Below are 27,742 nucleotides of genomic sequence, written 5' to 3' on the forward strand. Positions count from 1 at the left end.
CTCCTATGGCTATTTTCTAGCCAAGTATCAAAGGAAGCACACTACTATGCCAGATGAGATGACACTGAGTTATTGCCTAATAGAAATCCAACCCCTACTGAATTTTCCCACTTCGGTCTTTGCTATGGATATGTGTGCCACTAAGAGCTAAACACAACGGTAGCAAGTCCCCCTGCTAATTCCTCACAAAATGGTAAAAGATGCAAATTAAAATAAAAAAAGTAGAACGTTATTGTAGCCCTAAGAAGGGCTGTTGGGTTCTTTGAGAATCACTCCTGCCTAACAGTAAGCTAATAGAACACCCTAACGCTTTCCCTGACCAGCAGCAGCTCTCTCCCTAGCGGCATCCAGAGACAGAATGATCCGAGCAGCGCGGCCAGCGGCTAGTCTATCCCAGGGTCACCTGATCTGGCCAGCCAACCACTGCTATCGACGTGTAAGGGTACCACGTCATGCTGGGTGGAGTGCAGAGTCTCCTGGCTTGTGATTGGCTCTGTTTCTGGCCGCCAAAAAGCAAAACGGCGGGAGCTGCCATTTTCTCGAGCGGGCGAAGTATTCGTCCGAGTAACGAGCAGTTTCGAGTACCCTAATGCTCGACCGAGCATCAAGCTCGGACGAGCATGTTCGCTCATCTCTATTGCTTATGTTTCCAAGATCCTTTGTCTCAAAATTTTGATTCAAGGTTTGTAACATTCCTTGTTCATCCCCTTCTCGATCAAAACAGACCAAAAGATCATCCACATAAATGAGCACAAAGATCCATCTGTCTGTCAGTCTCTTTGTGTACAGGCAGGGGTCTGCCTTACTCCACTGAAAGTCTTCACTGGTAAGGACCTCATGTAATTTCACATTCCACGCCCTGGCTGCCTGTTTTAGACCATATATACTTTTCTGAAGTTTGCATACTAGGTCTGGTCTTTGCTCGACTTTGAATCCTGGTGGTTGTTCCATATAAATGTCTTCAGTTAACTCACCATGTAGAAAGGCAGTTTTTACATCAAAATGTTTCACCTGCATTTTATTGTTAGCTGCTACCGAGAGTAACGTTCTGATTGTAGCGTGTTTAACCACTGGAGCGTATGTCTCGTCGTAGTCTTCTCCATACTTTAGTGAGTATCCCTTGGCGACTAGTCTTGCTTTATATCGTTCAAGGGTGCCATCTGCATTATATTTAACTTTAGAGGTCCACTTACAGCCAATAGCTTTTCTTCCTGTTGGCTGTTCTGTCAGCGCCCACGTTTTAGTCTCGTGCAAAGATTTTATTTCTTTCTTTGCTGCCTTTATCCATTTACTGGCTTCCCTGTCCGGAAGCTCTGACATTTCTTCCCAGGATGCAGGTTCATAAACGCTAACTGTACTTCCTTTGTATGAGAGACGCACTGGTGCTTTACCCTTGTTTTCTCTAGTTGAATGCCTTGGTTCTGTATTTGGGGTCGATTGTGTCATCTCATTTATGGTATCCGAGTTTGTATTGACTTCAACTACTTGTTCAGAGGATGCAGTGGTTGTCTGACCATCATAATTTTTCTCTTCTGTTCTTGATTCCAGTGTAGTCATCACACCATCCTTTAGTTCTTCAATAAAAGTGACACTGTTGCTAATAGTAACCCTTTCTGTTTTGGTGTCTAGAATTCTGTATCCTTTGCAGTTATCACTGTATCCAACTAGAGCCCCCTCTACTGCTCTGTTCTGGAGTTTGGTGCATTTCTCTTCTGGGATATACATGAATGCTTTGCAACCAAACACTCTTATGTGTTGTACCTTTGGCTTCTCACCGTGCCACCGTTCATATGGGGTTTTCTCCACTGTCCTAGAGAAAAGTCTGTTCTGTAGATAAGTACCTTCACCCCAATATTTCTCATGTAGTCCAGAATCTGTTAGCATACACCTGATCTTTTCAGTCAGTGTTCTGTTCTTCCTTTCAGCTACCCCATTTTGCTCTGGTGTGTAGAGTACTGTCTTTTGGTGCTCTATACCGTGTTGATTTAGATAGGTCTCAATCTTGTGTCCAGTAAATTCACCTCCATTATCACTTTGCAGTATCAGAGGTTTCCTTTGAAACTTGTTGCTTGTTTTGTTATGTAGTCCTGTTACTAATCCAAAACTTCGCTTTTGTTTTTCATTAGGTAAATAACTGTATAACTTGAATAATCGTCTATGAAGGTCACTATATACCTGTTTCCAGCAGGAGTGCTTAGTCTCATTGGGCCACACACGTCGCTGTGTATAATGTCAAGTGGTCTTGAGGCTCTGCTCTCACTTGCTTTAGGAAGTGTTGCCCTTGTAGCTTTGGATTTAAAGGGGTTGTCCGAGTTCTGAAAAAAAACTAAGGCTGGCCGGGAGGAAGCTGAGTCCAGCGCTGCTCCAGTGGCCATGTTTGTTTACATGCCACCCGGACCTGAGCGACAGCAGCGCTGGATACCGGAGGGCACCGGAAGGTAAGTAGGACTTTTTTTTTTTAAGCAGCCCCCTCCCGGCCACCTTTAGTTTTTTTCAGAACTCTCGGACAACCCCTTCAATGCAACATTCACACCTAATGGTGTTTGTGCAACTGGATAACACAAGATACTTTGTCAGGTTCCTTTTCTGTAGTTCCTGTATGCTGTCAGGATATCTTTGGCCTAACCGTCTGTGCCATATGTGTATACAGTCATTGGGGGTCATTTACTAAGGGGCCGATTCGAGTTTTCCCAACGTGTTACCCGAATATTTCCGATTTGCGCCGATTTTTCCTGAATTGCCCCGGGATTTTGGTGCACACGATCGGATTGTGGCGCATCGGCGTCGGCATGCACGCGACGGAAATCCGGGGGGGGGGGGGGGGGCGAATGAAAAACCTGCCTTATGCTGAAAAACCGCCGCATTTTTAAGAAAAAAAATGTCGCTCGACACGCGCTTACCTTCATCCACAATAGGACGGTGAACTTCAGTGCATTCCGATGGTCTTCAGCGCAGCAGCGACACCTGGTGGACGTCGGAGGAACTGCCTTAGTGAATCCCGGCCGGACCCCAATCCACCACAGAGAATGCGCCGCTGGATCGCGAATGGACCGGGTAAGTAAATCTGCCCCACTGTGTCCATGAGTGCATAGTTTTACCTGTTCCTTCACTATGCTGAGGTTATACAAGTGCTCATTTATTTTGGCATTGGTTACTACCTTCTTTCCGTGTAGGATAGCACACTCATCACCTTGGAATCTAACAGTAAGTCCTTTAGCTGTCAAGCGTTTCACCGATAACAGTCTACCTTCCAGACTGGGAACATATAGTACATCCTGCACTGGTATGGCTGAACTGCCTCCATTTTTACTTGAACACAATAAGATTCCATGTCCAGTTCCTTCTGCATTAATGCTGCTTCGATCTGCAAGATAGATCATTTCCCTTTTAGTTGTGTCTAGCTCTTTGAAGAAGCTCCTATTGTGCTTCTCCAACAACACTAACACAGTTTTCAGGTTCAAAACGGTCAACAGAACTTGGGAATCCAAGCAGCCAGTCTCCCATGCTGGTACTTGCCAAGCCTTAAGCTGCACTGCTGCTGCGATCTGCTAAGAGTAAGTACATTGAGCTTAGAATGGCCGATGAAAGCAGCTGCTTAATTTCCACCTTCTTTTACTATCTCATAGAGAAACTAACACAGTTTGCAGGTTCAAAAAGGTCAACAGAACTTGGGAATCCAAGCAGCCAGTCTCCCATGCTGGTACTTGCCAAGCCTTAAGCTGCACTGCTGCTGCGATCTGCTAAGAGTAAGCACATTCAGCTTATTATGGCTAATGACAGCAAATACTTAATTTCCACCTTCTTTTACTATCTCATAGAGAAACTAACACAATTTTCAGGTTCAAAAATGTCAACAGAGATTGAGATTCCCAGCCAGTCTCCTATGCTGGTACTTGCCAAGCCTTAAGCTGCATTGCTTCTGCGATCCGACGAGAGCAGGCACATTCAGCTTAGAATGGCGGATGACCGCAGCTGCCTTATTTCTACCTTCTTTTACTATCTCATAGAGAAACTAACACAGTTTTCAGGTTCAAAAAAGTCAGCCGAGTTTGGAATTCCCAGCCAGTCTCCCATGCTAGTAATTGCCAAGCCTTAAGCTGCATTGCTGCTGCGATCTGACAAGAGCAGGCACATTCAGCTTAGAATAGCTGATGACAGCAGCTGCTTAATATCCACCTTCTTTTACTATCTCATAGAGAAACTAACACAAATTTCAGGTTCAAAAAAGGCAGCCGAGCTTGGAATTCCAAGCCAGTCTCCCATGCTAGTAATTGCCAAGTCTTAAACTGCATTGCTGCTGTGATCTTATGAGAGCAGGCACATTCAGCTTAGAATGGCCGATGACAGCAGCTGCTTAATTTTAACATACTTTAACTATCTCATAGAGAAACTAACACAGTTTTCAGGTTTAAAAAGGTCAACGAACTTGGGTTTCCCAGCCAGTCTCCCATGCTGGTACTTGTCAAGCCTAAAGCTGCATTGCTGCTGCAATCTGACGAAAGCAGGCACATTCAGCGTAGAATGGCTGATGACCGCAGCTGCTCAATTACCACCTTCTTTTACTATAGCTTATAGAGAAACTAACACAGTTTTCAGATTCAAAAAGGTCAACAGAATTTGGGATTCCCAGCCAGTCTCCCATTCTGGTACTTGCCAATCCTTAAGCTGCATTGCTGCTACGATCTGATGAGAGCAGGCACATTCAGCTTAGAATGGCCAATGAAGGTAGCTGCTTAATTTCCTTTCACTGAAAAATAGATAAATGATTGTAAACCTCCCTATTGAAGAACACTTTTCACTGAGGGGAGATGCAGGGAGTATAGATTGGTTAAAACTTAACCTTTATTAAAATATTCAAAAAATGATATTGAAGATACATAGATAGTGTAACCACAGTGTAAACCTGACACCATTGAGTGTACAAAACAGGTGAAATTTAAAATTTCTGAGCTGCCAACCTAACAGTCCATTGTTAGTTTCACATGTGGACTGTATTGTGCTGCTCTGATAAACTAACTATCCCCCACTCACTCTCCTTTAAAATATTTATTTAATCCGACATGTTTCCTGAACACATTCATCAGGGATCATGATGCACAAAGCTAATAGTAGACTAGACTAAGAAAATTTATGTTAGGTCAGTCTATATAAACACTGACACAGCGTCTCCCCGCTTCCTGAACACATTCATCAGGGATCATGATGCACAAAGCTAATAGACTAGACTAAGAAAATTCATGTTAGGTCAGTCTATTTAAACACTGATACAGCGTCTCCCCGCATTGATGACAGCGGCGAGCGCCCACAGGGAACGCAGGGTATATAACTCTTACACCACGTCCTCCTCTGTCCTCACAGGGTGGCCGTCAACCAATGGGAACGGGCCAGGGTAACATACCCTTCCGCACTAGACCCGCCCCGAAGGCGTCATAGATAGTACATCCAATGGGAGGCCGGAGGCCGGAACTGACCTTTGGTCATGTGACCACACGTCATCGGGACGCCCAAAGGTACGCCCCGACATGACGTGGATCCCGGCCATTGGAGGATGTGCGGGCGAAGATAAACAATAGAATGCGGCCACTCCCCAATGTGTGCCCGACACAGAGATGTGGAGTAATGGTAATATGTTAAGGAATTAAAAGGATGCTCATCACTTAGCATCCCTGGTGGGGTATTATGAATACAGGTATGCCCTCAATGGACAGACTACTGATAAGCAATGGACAACAAAGCATCAAACATGATGTAATAAGATTATGAAGCCCTAAGGACGTAACCAAGGTTGGTAAAAATAAAAATAATAAAAATGAATATGAATATAAAGATAATTAATATCTGCTGAGTGTGAACAAGTATGAAGGTAAACATGTACAGTGAAAGGCCAGAAGGAGGTAGATATTAGGGCCCTATAATTCTGCACCGTATTCATAACAATGAAGCTCCAAGTGCCTGTTGGGGGGCACCGTCGCTTTGAGCCAGCAGCACAAGGCAGTTAGTAACAGTAACATTACAGGAAACTAGTGAAAGACATATTTTCATTAAGGCTATCTGGTTCCATGGTTCTAAGGGTGTAAATCCACCTGGTCTCCTTTTGACAGATCAATCTGTCCCAGTTGCCTCCACGTTTGGGTTGTCTAACCTTCTCAATGACCTGAAAGCGTAAACACTTGGGATTGCTGCTGTGTTCACTCGCAAAGTGTTTAGCCACTGTCGTCTCCCGATGGTTTCTAATGTCACCAACATGTTCCTCAATCCTGATTTCCACCTTCTTTTACTATCTCATAGAGAAACTAACACAGTTTTTAGGTTCAAAAAGGTCAACAGAACTTGGGATTCCCTGGCAGTCTCCCATGCTGGTACTTGTCAAGCCTTAACCTGCATTGCTGCTGCGATCTGACGAGAGCAGGCACATTCAGCTTAGAATGGTCGATGACAACAGCTGCTTAATTTCCACATACTTTTACTATCTCATAGAGAAACTAACACAGTTTTCAGATTCAAAAAGGTCAACAGAACTTGGGATTCCCAGCCAGTCTCCCCTGCTGGTACTTGCCAAGCCTTAAGCTGCATTGCTTCTGCGATCTGACGAGGGCATGCACATTCAGCTTAAAATGGCTGATGACAGCAGCTGCTCAATTTCCACCTTCCTTTACTATATCTTGTAGAGAAATGAGAACAGTTTTCAGGTTCAAAAAGGTCAATGGAACTTGGGATTTCCAGCCAATCTCCCATGCTGGTACTTGCCAAGCCTTAAGCTGCATTGCTGCTGCGATCTGACGAGAGCAGGCACATTCAGCTTTGAATGGTCGATGACAGCAGCTGCCTAATTTCTACCTTCTTTTACTATCTCATAGAGAAACTAACACAGTTTTCAGATTCAAAAAGGTCAACATAACTTGGGTTTTGCCGATGACAGCAGCTGCTTAATTTCTACCTTTTAGCTACCTCTTAATTTCTACACACTCTTCTACCGTGTTTCCCCGAAAATAGGACATGTCCCGAAAATAAGACCTACTGCCGTTTTCAGTAGGTTTTCAAATATAAGGCCTCCCCCGAAAGTAAGACCCCCCCCCCCCCGCGCGCGACCCGCCCCCCCCCCCCCCTGCTCACCGCTTGCTCACCGCTTGCTCCCCGCATGTCTGGCACCTTAGCCGCAGCCACCGCTACAGTGACCCGCCGCTGGAGATGTTCAGGTAGCTGCCGCATCTCCCATAAAGTTCCCCAGTGTCTGTGTGCCTGCTGCTGTAAGGGGGAGCTGACACTGCTTAGCGATAGCTGCCGATGAGTGACACGGCAGGGCTATGCAATATAGTGGCAGCTCCCCCTTCCTCCCCTCTGCGTAACCCGAGTGACTGCCCGGGAAAGTTGAACTGCCGGCAGTGTCACACTGTAACGGAGCTGCTCCCACGCGGCGGCTGCCCGCAATAGCCGCGGCTGCCCGCAATAGCCGCGGCAGCCGCGGCTATTGCGGGCAGCCGCCGCGTGGGAGCAGCTCCGTTACAGTGTGACACTGCACGGGGAAAAGCACTGCCGGCAGCCCTCAGTGAATGGCGCGGCAGTGATCTGTTCAGTATCTGTGTCACAGCCGCTCCAGCCTCCAGGTTCAGCGCCGGGGCAGCGGTGACACAGATGACAGATTTATCGCTGGAGCAGTGGGAAGGGACATGGTGGGCACTGCCATACCTGGTGGAGGTGCTCTGTGCCTGCTGCATCTGCAAGAAATCCGCTGCTCCTGTGTCACCTGTCCAGCAGCGGTGTGTGAAAATGACCACCGCAGCACTGAAGAAGCCCACCATATGAGGTCCCTGCATGCAAAGGTGAGTTGGGACATTGGACAATTTAATGTAATTGATGTAATTAAACAGAATGTGAAGGGGTAGGTAGGAGTTACAGGAAGATGTCAATTGTTCGAGTAATGTTATTGGTTAGCGCCCTCTAGTGACCGGAAGTAGCAACAGGAGGTATCCAATTGAGTTAATTGAGTTAAATGAGGTAATTGAGGTAATTGACAGTGTCAATCTGTGAGACATCTGACGGTTTTCCTGTCAGTTTTAAGACACTTTTGTTTTCTGGTCCCTAAGTGTTAAAATCAGGCTGGTGACAATCCTTATTGTTTGTGACCTTCTGGGATCTTTTGAGTGTGAATCTTTTGTGGGGTACCCGCTTTTTTGGTGAAAGGTCTGTTCCCTACTGTTTTTCGGTAAAGTACGAGAATTTTGAGAAGATGAGTGCCAGAAGAAAAAGTTATTCTGTCGAGTACAAGAAAGGAATCGTTGAAGACTCGCAGGGCAAAAACCTTACTACTTTCTGCAAAGAGAAAATGATAGATATCCGATTAGTCCGAAAATGGCGAGCGGATTACAATAAATTCAGTCAACAAGTGGATAACGGAAATGCTAAGAAACGCAAGTGTGGATCAGGTCGGCAACCATTATTTTCTGAGCTAGAAGATCTCATTTGTGAATGGGTTGCTGACAGAAGAGCAAAGGCTTTGGTTGTGAGTAGGGCCCAGATTCAAGAATTCGCTCTTGCAACGGCACCACAGTTCGACATAGCCCCCGAAGAATTCAAAGCATCGAAACACTGGCTGGATAGTTTCCTTCAGCGGAGTGAGTTGTCTTTAAGACGATCCACAACACTTTTTAAGCTGGAAGATGAAGAAATAATAAAACGTGCATTTGCATTCAAGTCCTTTATTGATGAGATTGACTTTTCTAAATATAATCTTGCCAACATTATTGCTATGGATGAAACTGCAGTTTTTATGGGTCAAGTGTCTCAAACAACAATTGATCAGCGGGGTGCATCCTCAATCTATATTCCTTCCACTGGTTACGAAAGTGCACGAGTTACCTGTATTTTAGCAATTCGTGTGGATGGCACTAAAGTCACACCTTTAATTATTACGAAGGGCAAGAAGGATAAAATCGAACGTGTTTCAGGCGTTTTTATCCTTGAAACTGAAAAGGCCTGGGGCACGCAAGCAGTTATAAGGAAGTGGGTCGATTTAATGTTTCCCCTTGTTATGCGAGGGAGCCAAAGAGGTCTGCTAATCTGGGATGCCGCCAGCACACACCGTGCAAAAGACATGAAGAAATTTCTTCATGAAAGAAGAATAGATTCCATAATGATTCCAGCAGGAATGACGGCCTATCTCCAGACACTTGACATTGCAATAAATAAGCCATTCAAGGACAATTTGCGCATGGAAATGAATGACTACATTGAAAATAGAATGGAACGAAACCAGCGTGGAAACTTCGTGAAGCCTAAACTACAAGAGGTTGTGACATGGGTGAAAAATTCATGGGATAGAATTACTGACGGATGCATTGCAAATGCCCTACGAGCAGGCTATCTTGACAAGAAGTCCTCCTTTAAAGAAAGTGCCATTGCTAAACATGAGAGACTTGGGCCATTGATTCTAAAAGAAATGGAGTCAAAAGAAATGGAATTACAAGGAAGTCACCACGAAATTCAGGATTTGGAAGGTTATGATGATGTTCCAGAAGACGATGATATGACTGTATATGAATAATACTGATAGTGGTAACAAAGTCTTGATGGAATTCCAAGTTTGGACAGTTATAAGGATGTACCACAAGTTAATAAGACTTTAAGTAAAAAAAGCTTGTTTTTTGTTCATAACTACTGGGACCAGTAAATGAACCATATATGTACATGGAAAGAAATTCTTTTGTGGCTGGTTATGCTAATGTATGTGATTATATGTCTACAGTTTATTAATAAATGTTAATTTTTGTTCAACAAGAAATGTCAATTCTTGTTCATGAAAAAATAAGACATCCCCTGAAAATAAGACCTAGTGCCTCTTTAGGAGCAAAAATTAATATAAGACACTGTCTTATTTTCGGGGAAACAGGGTAGGTGCCATACAGATCACACTGCCTATAGCTACTGCTAGCACACAGACACTCACAAGGTAGCAAGGCTTAGTGGTAATTCCCCTCTCCAGAGTTATGCGAACGTACAGAGCACAAGGAAAAACTTATTAATGGATTATCTAATATACAAAATAGGCACAATGCTTAATAGTTACAGAAATGATTAAATAACAGACATACATAAAAGCAATCAGTAAAATAAAAAGGGATACAAATTGGATTGGCATAGAGAAACCGTGAAAAACCTTGCAAAGTCCTGCAAGCTTACTGCATTTTCGGTAGACTAAGAAGAATTGAATGGTGGCATGTTACTTTTAACTAAGCACCTAATCCGCCCCCTTGGTCATGTGAGATGAGCATGGGTAGACCTGCATCTTTTCTCAAGGGTCCCCTGATAAGACATGCCCACCACATTTCCCAGCATATATTAACACCATTGTTAAATGTTGGCCCTCTTATTTCCATTTTCTTGGCTTCCTTCCTCTGAAATCCTTGGTACTCATGCATATTTGTTGACAAGATTTGCTTTTCATGTTATTAATGTGGTATCAGAACATAGCGACAATATGATGTTGCCTGTTTTTTTTCATAGCCAACTAATCAATTGAACGGCACACTAAAATGAACTTGACCTAAGTGCAATTACTGTATTCATAAAAACTTAAATACACTTTCCTCTACCTGTTAAACAGGTGTGTCTGGATGAATTCCAAAGTATCAAGTTACATAAGTCATTTACAGTAAGCAAGGATATAAGAGGGGAAGAAAGGGGGGAGTACAGCCCTTCCAAGTAAACATGATTAAGGAACAAATTCTATAGAGAAATGATACTTGAGATAGGATGTAGCCAGTTTGTACGTTAAGGCTTAGCCCTTTTTTTTAAAAAAAATCTGACTAGTGTCCCTTCCTGTTTTCATTATAACTTTAAATAACCTTTCAACACTTCAACACTGTGATTTTGAGATTTTTTTCTTGTGAGACATTGTAGTCTATGTTAGTAGTATAATTTCGCTGATCAGTTTTTTGGGGGGGTGAAAAGTTTCAAATGTTCTGCTTTTTAGACAAAAAGTCATACCACTATTTTTTATGTAGAAACCTTTTCACAATTTTTCTTCAGATTTCCATAATTTGCTTTACATTTCCTTTTTTTAATGAATGTTACCAGGTTTAAAGAGTTTCAAAAAAGCTACATTTTTGGTGACCAATTTGGTGACCAATTTAGTTTGGAAGCCCCAAAAGTAACACCATTTTATGAACTTAACATTTCAAACTTTTCAAATAAACCCTTTAATTATTTCTCAGGAATCATACAAAAATGGATTGGAATTTTTTACATTTCATTTTTTGTATAAGAATTTACCCCTAAAATGTACAAATTCAGAAGGTATTAGAAGTAAATTTACATCCAAAATTTTTTGGCCTACGGCAATACTGCTGTTTAGCCACACAGCAATGTCCAGAACGGAGATAGAGCTAATGGGTTTTTCACAGGCCAATTTGGCTACAAATGTTTTTGTATATAGCACACTTGAAGATACCAATACAATACATGACACCATTTTAACTCCCAACATGTTGGCCAAAATTTAATGCAAAGTAAATGGCGCAGAGTATTTCCATTTTCTTGGCTTCCTTCCTCTGAAATCCTTGGTACTCATGCATATTTGTTGACAAGATTTGCTTTTCATGTTATTAATGTGGTATCAGAACATAGCGACAATATGATGTTGCCTGTTTTTTTTCATAGCCAACTAATCAATTGAACGGCACACTAAAATGAACTTGACCTAAGTGCAATTACTGTATTCATAAAAACTTAAATACACTTTCCTCTACCTGTTAAACAGGTGTGTCTGGATGAATTCCAAAGTATCAAGTTACATAAGTCATTTACAGTAAGCAAGGATATAAGAGGGGAAGAAAGGGGGGAGTACAGCCCTTCCAAGTAAACATGATTAAGGAACAAATTCTATAGAGAAATGATACTTGAGATAGGATGTAGCCAGTTTGTACATTAAGGCTTAGCCCTTTTTTTTAAAAAAAAATCTGACTAGTGTCCCTTCCTGTTTTCATTATAACTTTAAATAACCTTTCAACACTTCAACACTGTGATTTTGAGATTTTTTTCTTGTGAGACATTGTAGTCTATGTTAGTAGTATAATTTCGCTAATCAGTTTTTTTGGGGGGTGAAAAGTTTCAAATGTTCTGCTTTTTAGACAAAAAGTCATACCACTATTTTTTATGTAGAAACCTTTTCACAATTTTTCTTCAGATTTCCATAATTTGCTTTACATTTCCTTTTTTTAATGAATGTTACCAGGTTTAAAGAGTTTCAAAAAAGCTACATTTTTGGTGACCAATTTGGTGACCAATTTAGTTTGGAAGCCCCAAAAGTAACACCATTTTATGAACTTAACATTTCAAACTTTTCAAATAAACCCTTTAATTATTTCTCAGGAATCATACAAAAATGGATTGGAATTTTTTACATTTCATTTTTTGTATAAGAATTTACCCCTAAAATGTACAAATTCAGAAGGTATTAGAAGTAAATTTACATCCAAAATTTTTTGGCCTACGGCAATACTGCTGTTTAGCCACACAGCAATGTCCAGAACGAAGATAGAGCTAATGGGTTTTTCACAGGCCAATTTGGCTACAAATGTTTTTGTATATAGCACACTTGAAGATACCAATACAATACATGACACCATTTTAACTCCCAACATGTTGGCCAAAATTTAATGCAAAGTAAATGGCGCAGAGTGAAATTTTTTTAAATATGCCATTTTAGTGGCAAATATATTTTGCCCAACTCATGGCCCTTCACGCAAACACCCCAGGGTAGTCCTGAGTAACCTATATATGGAAATAAACGACAGGCTCGTCACACAGCAGGGCTGGGATGGGAAGGAGCAAAATTTTGCTTTTAGAGCTCTGTTTTCACAAGTTTTAATTTGGAGTGCCAAGTCATGTTCCCAGAGCCCCTGAGATACCAGTTCAATAGGAACCCACAAGAAGTGACAACATTTTGAAAACTACACCCCTGCAAGAATTGCTGAAGAATTGTGGAGAGCATTTTAACCTCCAACATGCTGGTCAAAATGTAATACAAATTAATTAGTGCAGAGTAAAAAAATTTTTCTCAAAAGTGCAATTTTAGTGCTAAACTACAGAAAAACACCCCAAATATCATTCTGCAGGTTGTCCCAAGTTCGACAATACCCTATATGTAGCAGTAATCCACAGGCATGTGGCTTGGCTCAGGAGGAAAGGAGCCAAATTTAGCTTTTGGGACTATGTTTTCACTAGATTGATGTTGGGGTGCTCCTGAGGTACCAGTGCAATAGAAACTCCCAAGAAGTGACCCCAGGGTTTTATGAGAATTTTAACCCCTGATATGATGGCCCAAACATAATACAAAGTGGCTATGCAATGTGCCATTTTAGTGACAAATGTATTCAACCCAACTCAACCCACTGGAGATTCTGCGGGTTATCCCGGGTATGGTAATACCCCATATGTGGCAATAAACTACATGGCGGGGCTCAAAAAGGAATAACTGGCATTTGGAGCACAGACATTTTACATATTTTTTTTCTTTTTGGAAGGTAGATGCCCTTAGGGACCAGTACAGTAGGAACCCCTGAAAACAGACTCTATTTTAGAAACTACACCCCTTCTTGTATTAGTCTTGGGGTGTAGTTAGCATTTTAACCCCACAGGTGGACCCCAAAGAAAATGCATAGTAAAACAATGTCCATTATGTCATCTTGTGCTCAGCTCATGCCACTGGAGACAAACACCACAAAAATCATGATGCAGGGTCTACTGGGTACGGCAATACCCCGTACGTGGCACTAATCCACAGGCTGGGCCCACGGCAGAGCTTAGAAGGGAAGGTGTGGTATGATGTAGAAGCTATGAATAGTACCGTATTTTTCGTACTATAAGGCACACCGGATTACAAGGAGCACCATCAATAAATACCTGCTAAAATGTCTAGGTTCATATATAAGGCGCACCGGATTATAAGGCACACCTGATTATAACTATGAATGACCAGCAGGTGGCAGACCTGGCACAGTTCAAGGCAGCTGTTTCCTATAAGTATGGTTCATATATAAGGCGCACCTTTGATTTCTGAGAAAGGCAAAGGATTTTTTGTGCACCTTATAGTCCGAAAAATACGGTACATCAGGGTAAAATCTACATCTGAATGTCTAGGGATAAATATGAAAGCACTCTTTTATACATAGTCCTGCTTTTGGGGGACATATTTCACAATGGTAAATGGTGTCTGATGTCACAATGAATTCCTACACACACTGCACCTTTTTTGTGTTCTTCCCTTCTTGGCAGTTTGGGAAACTTCTCCTGGAAAACGTGTTATGGCCTTGCTTCCAGAAGTACTAGCACTCCCCCATTCTTGACTGCACATCGATGTAACATGTATGCGTTATACAGTGCCATCTGCCTGATGTAATTGCAAAGATTTACACAGCGCAGTAACATAAAGAGTACAAATAGATAAAAGTAGATAAAATGAAAATAACCAGATGCGGAAACTTGCAGCATCTCCTGTTGTCCAGGTAGATGCTTGGATGAGGGTTTGGAAAGGTAAAAGAGCCAGGTATGACAGGTGCTCTGTTTAAAGTACCAATGAAGTCCACAAAAGGTGGACAACGCATTTCGTAAGTAGCGGCTAGCAGCATAGCCGATACATAGAGATCACGATCTCTAATGAACTAGCGGCCAGCAGCATAGCTGACACCAGGGGTGGACTGGCCATTAAGCCCTCCGGGGGAAATCCTGGTGGGCCGACTAGTTTGGGGAGAGTGTTGGACCGGTCTGGGGCTGGTGGACCGGTCGAAAATTACCACGCTCCCCAATGCAGTCCGGCCGGCAGTGACAACTCCGTGTGCGCCGCCATCTGCAAGCGGCTGATGTCATAGTCTTTGAACCGCGGCACGCACGGAGCTGTCACCACCAGCCGGATTGTATCAGTGGAGCTTCGTCGGAACGTTGGAAAGGTGAGTACATGTATTTTTTATCTTTATGTGCCTGGCAGGGGACTGAATGACAGAGGGGAGCTGGCTGTATACAGAGGGGTGGCTGGCTGTATACAGTGGGGTGGCTGGCTGTATACAGGGAAGTGTCTGGCTGTATACAAGAGGGGTGTTGGCTGGCTGTATGGGAGGCTGGCTTATACAGGGGTGATGGCTGTATACAAGGGGCAGACTGGCTGTATACAGAGGGGGGGTTGGCTGGAGGGAGAGGGGGAACAGGCTGGCTGTATACAGGAGGGAGCTGGCTATATACAGGGGGACAGGCTGGCTGTATACAGGGTGGGGCTGGCTGTGTACAGGTGGGGCTGGCTTTATACAGAGGGAGCAGAGGGGGAACAGGCTGCCTGTATACAGGAGGGAACTGGCTGTATACAGGGGGGGCTGGCTGGCTGTATACAGGGGGAGCTGGCTGTTTACAGGGAAGGATGGCTGCATATGGGGGGCAGGCTTTCTGTATACAGAGGGGGGGAGCTGGCTGGAGGGGGAACAGGCTGGCTGTATACAGGGGGACAGGCTGGCTGTATACAGGGGGAGATGGTTGTGTATGGGTGGGGCTGGCTTTATACAGAGGGAGCAGAGGGGGAACAGGCTGGCTGTATACAGGGGGACAGGCTGGCTGTGTACCGGGGGGCTGGCTGCATGCAGGGGGGAGCTGGCTGTTTACAAGGGAGGCTGGCTGCATATGGGGGGCAGGCTGGCTGTATACAGGGAGCTGTCTGTATACAGGGGGGCTGTATGGCTGTATACAGAGGGGGGCAGGCTGGCTGTATGGGGGGCTGGCTGTATACAGGGGGACAGACTGGCTGTATACAGAGGGGGCTGGCTGTATATTGGGGGGACTGGCTATATACTGGATGGAATGGCTGTATACCGGGGGGCTGTCTGGCTGTACACAGGGGGGGCGGGCTGGCTGTATACAGATTGGGCAGGCTGGCTGTATACAGGGGGCTTGGTGTATACAGGGGGTGAAGGCAGGCTGGCTGCATATAGGGGGTGAGGGAAGGCTGGCTCACCACATCACATGACCGCGCCTTCTTTTTTGACCGCACCAACAGAATGAGGCGACTTTTTTTAGGGCCACTTTAATTTTTTTTAATATTGTCTGAACGTATATTGATGGTCAGCAAATTTATCTGAAGAAATAAAAATCACATTAATACTCATGTCGTGAATTAGGGAGATTATCCAAGTCACAGCAGCGCAAATCCTGAAAACTGTGAACAGTCTGAAGAAAGTGCAACCCTTAGTAAATAAGCCCCATTGATATTTTTTTACATATCCAAAACTATCTAAGAACACACTCGCTCTCTTATTGCCTTTTATTTTGTGAGGTTTTTTTGTGAAAATTAACTGATATGATGAACATTCGATCCTCTTCACCTAATGTGACCCTGCGACCGAGAACGTGTCCATAAAGTTATACACTCACCGGCCACTTTATTAGGTACACCATGCTAGTAACAGGTTGGACCCCCTTTTGCCTTCAGAACTGCCTCAATTCTTCGTGGCATAGATTCAACAAGGTGCTGGAAGCATTTCTCAGAGATTTTGGTCCATATTGACATGATGGCATCACACAGTTGCCGCAGATTTGTCGGCTGCACATCCATGATGTGAATCTCCCGTTCCACCCCATCCCAAAGATGCTCTATTGGATTGAGATCTGGTGACTGTGGAGGCCATTTGAGTAGAGTAAACATGTTCAAGAACCCAGTCTGAGATGATTCCAGCTTTATGACATGGCGCATTATCCTGCTGAAAGTAGCCATCAGATGTTGGGTACATTGTTGTCATAAAGGGATGGACATGGTCAGCAACAATACTCAGGTAGGCTGTGGCGTTGCAACGATGCTCAATTGGTACCAAGGGGCCCAAAGAGTGCCAAAAAAATATTCCCCACACCATGACACCACCACCACCAGCCTGAACCGTTGATACAAGGCAGGATGGATCCATGCTTTCATGTTGTTGCCTCCAAATTCTGACCCTACCATCCGAATGTCACAGCGGAAATCGAGACTCATCAGACCAGGCAACATTTTTCCAATCTTCTACTGTCCAATTTCGATGAGCTTGTGCAAATTGTAGCCTCAGTTTCCTGTTCTTAGCTGAAAGGAGTGGCACCCGGTGTGGTCTTCTGCTGCTGTAGCCCATCTGCCTCAAAGTTCGATGTACTGTCCGTTCAGAGATGCTCTTCTGCCTACCTTGGTTGTAACAGGTGGCGATTTGAGTCATTGTTGCCTTTCTATCAGCTCGAACCAGTCTGCCCATTCTCCTCTGACCTCTGGCATCAACAAGGCATTTCCGCCCTCAGAACTGCCGCTCACTGGATGTTTTTTCTTTTTCGGACCATTCTCTGTAAACCCTAGAGATGGTTATGCGTGAAAATCCCAGTAGATCAGCAGTTTCTGAAATACTCAGACCATCCCTTCTGGCACCAACAACCATGCCACGTTCAAAGGCACTCAAATCACCTTTCTTCCCCATGCTGATGCTCGGTTTGAACTGCAGGAGATTGTCTTGACCATGTCTACATGCCTAAATGCACTGAGTTGCCGCCATGTGATTGGCTGATTAGAAATTTAGTGTTAACGAGCAGTTGGACAGGTGTACCTAATAAAGTGGCCGGTGAGTGTATGTAACAACAAAAATACACGCGTGCTCCTGAATAAAGTTTTTATTTCTCACCATCCCCCATTATTAACACCTATGTTATGGTGTTCTCACTCAAATTCTTATGAATCGCGGACGGTTCTGTTATTGTGTGCCTAATACATTTAAAAGTGACTTTTGTTAACTCAGTACCTTGATTTATGGATATTTAGTTATTTATTTGGGTTATCATTGTGTAAGGGGGCATACAGTGATAGATCTGTGTGAAGCTCAGTGCAATTTTCTGCAAAAATTGTTTGGTGTCCCCTGTGAATTTTACGTTCCCTTTGCTGCATATTTGGGTGATTATACACAAGGGGAGGTATGTATGAATTCCTCACATCTTACTGTATTAGGAAAGTATGTTTTCTTTATAAAAGTGTTCTGGATTTGTACAAATTTTACATTTTCATGCAATTTCTGCATTTTAATGACGTTTGCTGCAAGTTGCATGAAGGTGGGAGTGTGTATGAATTTAAAAGTTATTCTTGTTTACATTGTGATTTCTGTGAATATTGATTTTGAATAGGAGCTTTTACTTTTGTGCGTTTAAACACATTTGTGGATAGAAACCAAATATGTCCTGGTTTTTGTTTTAGCATTTTAGGGAGTGTTAATTCTTGATGTTGTGTATATAAATCTGCTCACTTTGTGTTATTATTTTTAAATCCCTATTTCTGCGTAAACCTCCACTTCAATGTAAGTTTTATGTAAAAACCTACATTATCAAGGCATTTTCAATGCTCTTTTTGTTTGTCACAAAGTTACATGAGGGTGGTCATATGTTAATTGCCAAATGCATCGCCTGGTTGTCTGCCTTCAAAAATATGTAGGTTTTACAGGTGCCTTTACTTTTTAATCTGTTTTATTGATATATTTTGCAGGTTGTGACAGTCTTAAGAAGCCCCCACCCCCCTATCCCATTATATTAGTATACAATTGTATTATATATGTATTAAATTAAAAAGGGTACATAAAAAAATAATAAAACTCATACTTACCTTGGTAGGCTGCTCCCACGGCGTGCGGCTCCTGTCTACATGTGGCTCTGCTCAGAGACACAGGCAGTGTGACGTCATCATCCGCCGCCTGTGTCCCTGCATAGTACGGAGTGACACCAGCAGCCTTAAAAGCACTGCATCGCTCCGCGTGTAAATCGCACCTGTGTCTTAAAGAGACAGGTGCAATTTACCTGGTGGGCGATTTGGGTGCCCGAATCGTCCACATCAGAGCGGCATAATGCCGCTCTTAAAGGGCTCCGCATTCTGTCGCCTCATGGCAGATGCGGCCCTGCATATAACCTACAATAGCCACCTTAAAGGCTATGTAGATAAACAGCATAAATTCTGTATTTATCTTGCAAGCTGTACTACTGAGGTCTTCAGTGTGCATTACAGTACATATTATTAGATTTGGAATTAGCAGACCGTAGCGTGGGGAGATGATGTCCCGTGCTACGGACTGCTAATTATACACGCCTCCTGCATGATCGATACCCCCCTTCTCCCAGCTAATTAGGAGGTTTTTTTTTCCAGGTGATCTTGGCGTGTCAAGATTAGCAGAGGGCAATGCCAGAAACAACATCAAGTGGAGCGTAGGTGAGTATTTCTAGGGTTATTTGTTTTTTTTTAAATGGTTGATTTCCTTTAAGTATCTTGTTTCAGTGGTTTTGTCAGTTTTCAGTGATTTCCTTAACTATGCCTGCACATGTGTGCCTTAAAAAGGCATATGAGTTACTTTATCTTGAAAGTATGTTAAAGAGTAACTAAAAGTCATTTGAAAATTTTTTGGATTAATTGGATTAGTTACCTGTTGCTAGGTACTTCCCATGCTAGCTGCGCTGAATGTCCATGTGAGACACACTCTTTCCCCTCTCTCTCCTCTACCTGCACTCAGCTGATTCTTCTCATGGCTCAGTACTCCAGGACTCGACTAATGTAGTAACAATCTCCATGTACACTCCATGTCTCTCCCTAACTAATGTAGTAAATATCTCTACCTGAACACCCTTAGCTTTCCTTACACTTGCATATAAACACATAGGGGGTCATTTACTAAGGGCCCGATTCGCGTTTTCCCGACGTGTTACCCGAATATTTCCGATTTGCGCCGATTGTACCTGAATTGCCCTGGGATTTTGGCGCACGGGATCGGATTGTGGCGCATCGGCGCCGGCTTGCGCGCGACGGAAATCGGGGGGCGTGGCCGAACGAAAACCCGACGTATTCGGAAAAACCGCAGCATTTAAAAACCGAAAAAGTGTCGCTTGGGAAGCGCTTACCTTCACCTGGTCCGAGGTGGTGCATTCTGGCGCGTTGAGATGATTTTCAGCGCAGCAGCGGCACCTGGTGGACGGCGGAGGAACTACCTTCATAGATCCCGGCCGGACCCGAATCCTGTGCAGAGAACGCGCCGCTGGATCGCGAATGGGCCGGGTAAGTAAATCTGCCCCATAATGCACAGTCTGCCCTCGCCCCTTACCACACAAGCAGGAAATGGCAGACAGGAGAGACTGTGCCCCTGCAAGTCTTAAGTCTGTCCCATGTGCTGTGCTGCTGTTTTATTAGATAGATAGACATAAATAAATAGATAGATACATAAATAGATAGATAGATTAGATTAAAACAAATCCATTTAAAAAGACATTATACACAGAAAAAGTCCACCAATGGTCAAATTAACATGATAAATAGATCAGACTAGGCTTGTATAGAAGATCCTCAGAACAAGTCATAGTATTTGCTTACAAACATGTATTGCACATTACCCAGAGGAATAACAGAGGACAGAGGACAATAACAGATATACACATACCCCTGACAAAGCAAGGCAAAACATGTGTCGGGTGGTGTCCTTCCTTGGTACAGACCTTGGAAGACACTTGGTATACACCTGGTATATATTTATATGGTATATTCCTTGGTATACACCTGTCCCTTTTCCTCTGTTATTCTTTTCGATAATGGGCAATAATTATTATTAAAAAAAGACCTTGACTTGTTCTGAGGACTATACCTTCTTCTTATACTTTGTAAATTTTGGTCTTGGTTTCCTTTTTTGTGGCATTATTTGATTTTGGGAATAGTCTATTTAACCTAGTGTGGGTACATTGTGGCAGTGCCCCCTATTACTTCTTTACTGAAACTTTTCTTATCATTGAATAAACCTTCACATTTCCACATCTGTAAATTATTCAGCCTTTAAGGGTGCTGTCACAACGTGCATTCTTGAACAAACACATGGTAAACACACACAAACGTATGCGTTTTCAGTGCATTTAAAATTAAAAATTCTGAAAATGCACTGTGTGACAGCACCCTTAGTTATAAGCTACACACTCACCTGTGTGGGTGAGTTATGGTCTCAATGGTCAGCAGCACGTGCATGTGATAATGTCACAGGAGGTAGGATCAGCCCCTCAATCTTGTAGTTATTTTCAGTGCTGCCATGGTTGCTATGGCCCAAAAAGGTACTAAATGGGAACTGGTAGGCAACAAACTGTTTTTTGTTAATAATCTTTACAGCATTGTGCAAACGTTACATTTGCTCAATAATAAAAATTGAATATGAACTTATATAATGATTGCCAATATTTCTTAATAAGATCCCAGAAAATAAGGCATAAACGTAAGCCATCATACGTATGATAGAGGCCGCACCCCACACTTCCCCCATGTCCTAGTCAATACATCAAGAGGCTTATGCCTCTTGACAGTGTGCCCACCAGGAAAATCTACGCCAGGACTGACTTGGTGTAGTTTTTTGTAGACTCCTTTTAAAAAAAAAAAAAAAAAAAGTATGCAGGCACAGGACAGGGACGCTCCTGCCGGCCCACTCCACTGGCATCTGCCCCTCCCCCTTCATATGACATTGAGGTAGCGTGGTCACAATAATAATTATATATTTTTTTCAGTGCTTCTATGCCAGTAACTGCTGTAGAAGCACTGATTAATCTCCCCCTATGAATACAACAAAGTTTAGTTTGAGTCTGTTATTGCTTAAAGAATACAGGTTTGGCAGCAAAGTAAACTAATATTTATTGTTTTCTACTATATGTTAAACACAGCATTGATCAACTTCCCCTGGTTTATTCTGTTTGTTATTAGACTTATAATATCACATTGGTTTACTTTTAAAACACTAAAACTGAAATACATGATATATCAAAGTTTCCCACTGACTTTGTACTTTGTACATAAGATGGCAGCTGATGACTTTTTCAGGCAGCAGCATTATTATTTATTAAATTATTTTAGTTTCATTTCCTTATAAAAATGGATGGACAAGCTCTTATATCTCTTGTATCACCCCCTTTTTCCTCATAGACTGTAAGCTCTAGCGAGCAGGGCCCTCATTCCTACTGTTTCATATGCCTGTTAATACTCTGTAATGTCTTATTTTATTTGTATATGTTTTATTGTTTGTAAAGCGCTACAGAATTTGAAGTCCCTATATTAATAAAGATTATTATAAAGTAATAATGGTTTACAACAACCTACTGAAGCTAAAATATCAGCTTTACGAATTGGCATCGTAATAATGATGCTACAATGTCCTTGAAAACAAGGCTGGATTCTGACTTATATATGCACAGTGGATAGTAATCCACACAATTTATCATATTCTGCTCCTAAAGACCACAGGATTCTTTGTCTCCCATGCGCCAACCACTGGAGTTTTTACCAAATTTATACACTAATCTGCGACCATCTACACGCTCAAGAATTTCTCTTTTGTAGTAATACCTGTGAAGAGAAAAGATGTGTATAATTGAAATTGACAAAAGTACTTTATTGACCTATTTTACTTCAGCTTATAGTATATAGAGTATGTAGAGCTGTACATTAAAATGTTATATATGAAACAATTTGAAGACATTTGTAAGTTAATAAACCATTGCACCAACCTCATAGCTCGGCTAAGTTTCTCATATGTCATACTGACATTTTTCTTTTTCTGACCCCAAAGCTGGGCAACTGCCTCCGATCGAAGAAACTTGAAAACTCCTTCGGATCGGTCCTCCCACTTTAAGAGACCTTCATTTAAATCCGGGTACAATAATATGTCCCTGATAAATTCCCAAAGATGTGTACCACGTGCAGCTGAAATACAAATAATAAGTAGTAAATAATAGGTCCACACACATAGGTGAAGGGGAGGTTGTTAGGGGGGGTTTATTAGGGATGGGAGGTAAAATAAGACAACAGTTTTTAACCCCTGTGGGGAATAACTCTGGTAGACACTTGGTAGTAGTGTAGAAAGCAGGGACCTATGCAAGTTATAGTCCAAATCAAGTGTTTTATTCACACTCTTCAGTCAAACAACTTAAATTCACCCTCAACATAGGCATAGACAAAAACAAATCCTACTCATTTGAATACCTAGCCAAAAACACATTGGCTATGGGAAACAAATCTAAGGCTATGGCTTCTGTTTAGCAAGACCCTACTCAGTGTTTCATCTCATGCAGAGACCATCTTTTCACATCAACCTAATGTGCCATGCCTCCTGCATGATATTAGCCGTGCCGTCCGTGGCAGTTTAAACTGAGCTGCTTCACACGTCACACCTGACGTACCCCCTCTTTCTACCAATACCTGTGTGCTTCGTCACTGATGACATTACAGGGTGTGTTCCCTTCAGAGGCATGGCAAGTCTGAGCCCAATGACTGGATGTGCCCAGGTTTCAGTATGAGAGGCTACACACAGTTAAAATGCTCAGACTTAAACACCAGGATATTCCTTTGCTCCATCCCCTGTAACTAGCGGGTATGGTCAGGGCCAGATCCAAGGCGGATGGCCATCCCACACAGAGCCAGGGGCGGGGACAAGTGCGGACATCAACAAGGGACTTCCACTCCCATCTTTTGCCCCCATCTATGATAATCCTTTAGAGTATTCTTTTAGTTCATTGTATTGGAAAAGGTAACCCCCATGGTTAAATAGGGGTTTTCTGCCAAATGTCAAGTTGTTAACAAACAGTAATGGAATGAATGAATTTAAAATTAATGAATTTAAAATGTCAGGAGACAAGGATTCATATAATACAGAGAATACCATAAGATTTTGTATGTGTGTTTATTCTTGTAGTTTTCATGCAATCCAAGATATAGGGGCAAATTTACTTACCCGGTCCATTTGCGATCCAGCGGCACGTTCTCCGTCGAGGATCCGGGTCTTCAGGCGATTCACTTAGGTAGTGCGCCTGATGTCCACCAGGTGTCGCTGCTGCGCTGAAGTATGGTTGAATATAAAATTTTGATACCAAAAGGTGGCAGTTTTATGGTGACACCCAAGCTCTGCAGACATTTAAATGCCCTCGGCTTCAACCAATTGCATGTTAGCGATGAGTGTCTGCTGCAACATCCCAATGGGTTAAGTGATTCATACAGTATACTTGCAGAACAGTGGAAGAGTTGGTGCATGTCAATAGGGCCAGGCCACAAGTCCTCCAATAAATAAGTCAATTCAAATGTGACAGTGACGTTTCCGCTTTAAACCAAGCCTTCTTCAAGCTTTAAGAAGAAGGCTTGGTCGAAGCCAAAATGTTGCTGTCACATTTGAATATGGAATAAAAAGGACTTGTATGTATTAACCACCAGATACAGGCCCCATTGTCTGCTGCTGCTGTGGCAGTTGATAGCTGAGCCATGATTGGTTGCCCTTTTGCCACAGGTCATTAATATGCTCTGAGAATTGATTGGTTACTCATTGGATAGGCAATGAGTATAAGAGAGCTTATGTGTGAGGTAAGATGGATAGACATAAAAAGACACGAAGGGAGAGTTAGTGATAGAGACAAGAAGGGAAATGACAAGACAGGGAGACTGAGTGACAGAGAGACAGGCAGGGAGAGTGACAGAGACAGACAGGGAGTGTAAGTGACAGAGAGACAGATGCAGAGTGTGATTGATGGAGAGACAGACAGGGAGAGTGAGTGACAGAGGGACAGACAGGGAGATTTAGTGACATAGAGACAGCCAATGAGTGTGAGTGAGAGACAGACAGGGAGAGTAAAAGAGAGAAAGACAGGGAGTGTGAGTGAGAGACAGTGGGTAACAGAGAGACAGACAGGGAGTGTGAGTAAGAGACAGAGAGGCAGACAGTGAGAATGAGTGACAGAGCCAGACAGACAGGGAGAGTAACTGAGAGACAGACAGGAAGAGTAAGTGAGTGAAAGACAGAGAGACAGGCAGGGATAGTGAGTGAGTGACAGAGAGGAAGAGTAAGTGAGTGAGTTACAGGCAGTTGAAAGACAGACAGGAAGAGTAAGTGAGTGAGAGACTGAGAGACAGGCAGGGAGAGTGTGTTAGTGACAGAGAGACAGACAGACAGGGAGAGTAACTGATAGACAGACAGGAAGAGTAAGTGAGTGAAAGACACTCACAGGGATAGCGAGTGAGTGACAGACAGGTAGAGAGAGAGATGCAAAAATGAGTAAAAATGGAAATTATTGAAAGTAATGTAATTAACAGAAGTAACAATATTTTACAAAACTGTGCATGGCAACAGAAGATAAGACCACCACTATACACTTACAGTGCTTGTTTTTCTTAGTCTCCAAGATATTTGGGCCATCACAATTTATTTTTCGAGGTCTGCCCCTCCTTCTTTTATTTGAAGCTCCATCGCTTTTGTCATCATTTTGGAGACTTTCTGAAAATAAGGTGGCAAAAAGAAATGTTATTTAATAGTATATTATTTTTAGTTTGTATTGCTCATTCTAGTATTTAAGTTCAGCATTGTCTTACCTCTTACCAAAGATGGTTTGACTTCCATGTCAAGGTCACTTCCTGTAAATACACCTGCTAGTGGGCAATAAGATCCTGTCAGGATAAAATTAAACACCTGAGTAAACTAAAATGTTTTTTAGGATCTTTGTTCTGCAGTGAAAGTTTTTGCCTTACTCACCAGATCCACAGGACTCCGAGCTGGCTGGGGAGATAGGATCAGAGTAATAACCTAGATCTGTTGTTCTCTCTCCACAAAACTCTCTCTCCACAAAGTCTGCGTATCAACGTAAAATGTAAGATAATTTCCTTATCTCATAATTTTATCATTTTTCATTTGTGTAATTCTGCCACAAAGATGCTTTCAAATTGTATACCTTGCTAGTGTTATAAAATCCAACTTGAAATTAATTTTTGTGACATTCACTTTAAAAAATTAATTTGAAACCAAAATTATTTTCATCAGCCCCAATTTCACAAGGCTCGTGCTACTTTGGTCAAAGCGGTAGTCTGGGCAAAGGATCTAGACAACGAGTTTTTTATTCAAACTATTGACCATTGTGTGACTCAATCACTTTACATTTACATTATTACCATTACCATTAGTCAAATTTTTAAAAAGCAAATTCCTGAAAATTTTAATTATAATCAGTGCTTTGACGCATTCATAATCATTTATATGCCTTATGGGAACGGAATAAATCAGTCTCAATCTTTAAATATGAACTAAAGCAAGTTTTATCATATTTTCATGACATTTATTCTGTACAGTTTATGAAATTGAGATGTTCTGGTTGTTCAGCTTGAACTTAAGAAGAAAATAAAGTAATAGAAATGACTAAATAGTGAAAATTAAAAGTTCTTAGTCATACAGGCTAAGTGCCTATTACATGATACCTTTTTCTTTCTTGACTCCAGAATGCAAATCGTCATCATTTTCAATATAATCGTATATAAGATCCCAGTCAGATAGTTTTTCTATAATAACAATTATATTAATTTTAATAATGAAAGAGCAATGCTAATAATAATAATAATAACAACAAAACAAGTAGTAGTAGTAGAAGTGGTAATAGTAGCCTTAGTATTGTTAGGCTATTATAGACAATGCAGGTTTAAAGAGGTAATAGTAAAATTGTAAAACTGTATTACAGTAAAACTGTAAAATATAATAATACTTACCATCTGGAAGGTGGAGCTTTAATTCATATTCATTAGAAGCACATGAATTTGCTGATGGAGGACTTTGCCCTATGCAAATTCAGATTAGATATTAAATTAAAAGCGGCATAACCCCCCTACACAGGTTTTTAAAATTAGGGTTATCAAACAAATTAAAAGTAAAGATTATATGATATCTTATAGTGAGTATAGGGTGATTTAATAATATAAATTGAAACCCGTTCTATGCACACAAGGAAGTATATGCATTTTCATCAGCTTCAAACTATAGATGAGTATTGCACAATGCAGTGCTGATAAAAAATGATAATTTAAAAATTAAAGCATAGTACTCACAATCTTTTAGCTGGCACAAATGGTCATAGAGTTTATCCCCAAGACCACCAAACGATATCCTCATATCTTCCCTGCTCAGTTGACAAAGGCGTTGTCCATCCATTTCACATTGAGTCAAATCTATTGTGTTGGCATCCCATTTGTTCTGCTCTATGTTATAACTGATCCACTCTAACACATGCTGCTGTGTCCACATGTATGGCAAATGCTGGGTCCAGGTACATAAATCTGCTGTAGAACATAAGGTATACTTTACTACTTTATCTTCTATTTTAAACACACATAGTCTAAACTACATAGAAATATACACATATGATACCCTGCACACTGGTTAGTTAATTGTCTTCCTTACAAATAGCTAAATTACCTGTAACCCCAGTTGTAATCCCTGGTATAGTAATTGTAAGCAACTCATCATCATCTCTTTTAGTAAAAGCCCCAACTGAAGCAGCATCAATTTGAACAGGTGGATATAACAAGGTAATACAATTGTTAAAGATGCTGCTGATCTCACAGTTTTCTCCAGCCATCTCTTGATCTACAGGGAAAAAAATTACCAATGTTTAGCAAAAGTGTCATTGTGTCACAGGGCTTGAAAAATCTAGCGAGTAACATTAGGTTAAAAATGTAAACACTAAAACTATAAAGCTATAACATAGGCTAAAAGAAAAGATCTTTGAAATTAAAACACCATAATCCCAGTCTGATGTTGAGGTTGATATACTACCTGTGCAGGATTCCAGAAACCTGTGTAATCTAACTTTACTAGAAACAATTGAGAGGGCGAAAAAATTTCTAGCTTATATACACCCAACCCATGTAATGTGACTCTACCTGAGCTGTATACAGACTAAAGAACGGGAC

General features: G+C 42.0%; 2 protein-coding genes across 4 annotated transcripts in view; one reads left to right on the top strand and one right to left on the bottom strand.

Moving 5' to 3' along the window:
- Nucleotides 1–27,742, top strand: part of IGFN1 (immunoglobulin like and fibronectin type III domain containing 1) — a 743,161-nt gene that overhangs the window by 398,876 nt on the left and 316,543 nt on the right. The window lies entirely within an intron of this gene.
- On the bottom strand, nt 21,459–27,698 carry ELF3 (E74 like ETS transcription factor 3). 3 transcript variants are annotated; one of them, XM_072137222.1, is made up of 10 exons: nt 27,606–27,698; nt 27,246–27,416; nt 26,879–27,106; nt 26,543–26,611; nt 26,258–26,338; nt 25,542–25,637; nt 25,382–25,456; nt 25,170–25,286; nt 22,537–22,732; nt 21,459–22,375 (listed from the first exon to the last, which is right to left on the bottom strand). In XM_072137222.1, the coding sequence occupies exons 2-10, from the start codon at nt 27,406–27,408 to the stop codon at nt 22,261–22,263; spliced, it is 1,140 nt and encodes a 379-aa protein (XP_071993323.1). In that variant the 5' UTR covers nt 27,409–27,416; nt 27,606–27,698; the 3' UTR covers nt 21,459–22,260. The 3 variants fall into 3 exon arrangements, with proteins under 3 accessions (XP_071993323.1, XP_071993324.1, XP_071993322.1); XM_072137223.1 differs by having other exon boundaries at nt 21,460–22,375; nt 25,382–25,438; nt 26,879–27,109; XM_072137221.1 differs by having other exon boundaries at nt 21,462–22,375; nt 26,879–27,109.

This window comes from Engystomops pustulosus, chromosome 2 (assembly GCF_040894005.1).
Source record: "Engystomops pustulosus chromosome 2, aEngPut4.maternal, whole genome shotgun sequence".
Taxonomy (NCBI): domain Eukaryota; kingdom Metazoa; phylum Chordata; class Amphibia; order Anura; family Leptodactylidae; genus Engystomops; species Engystomops pustulosus.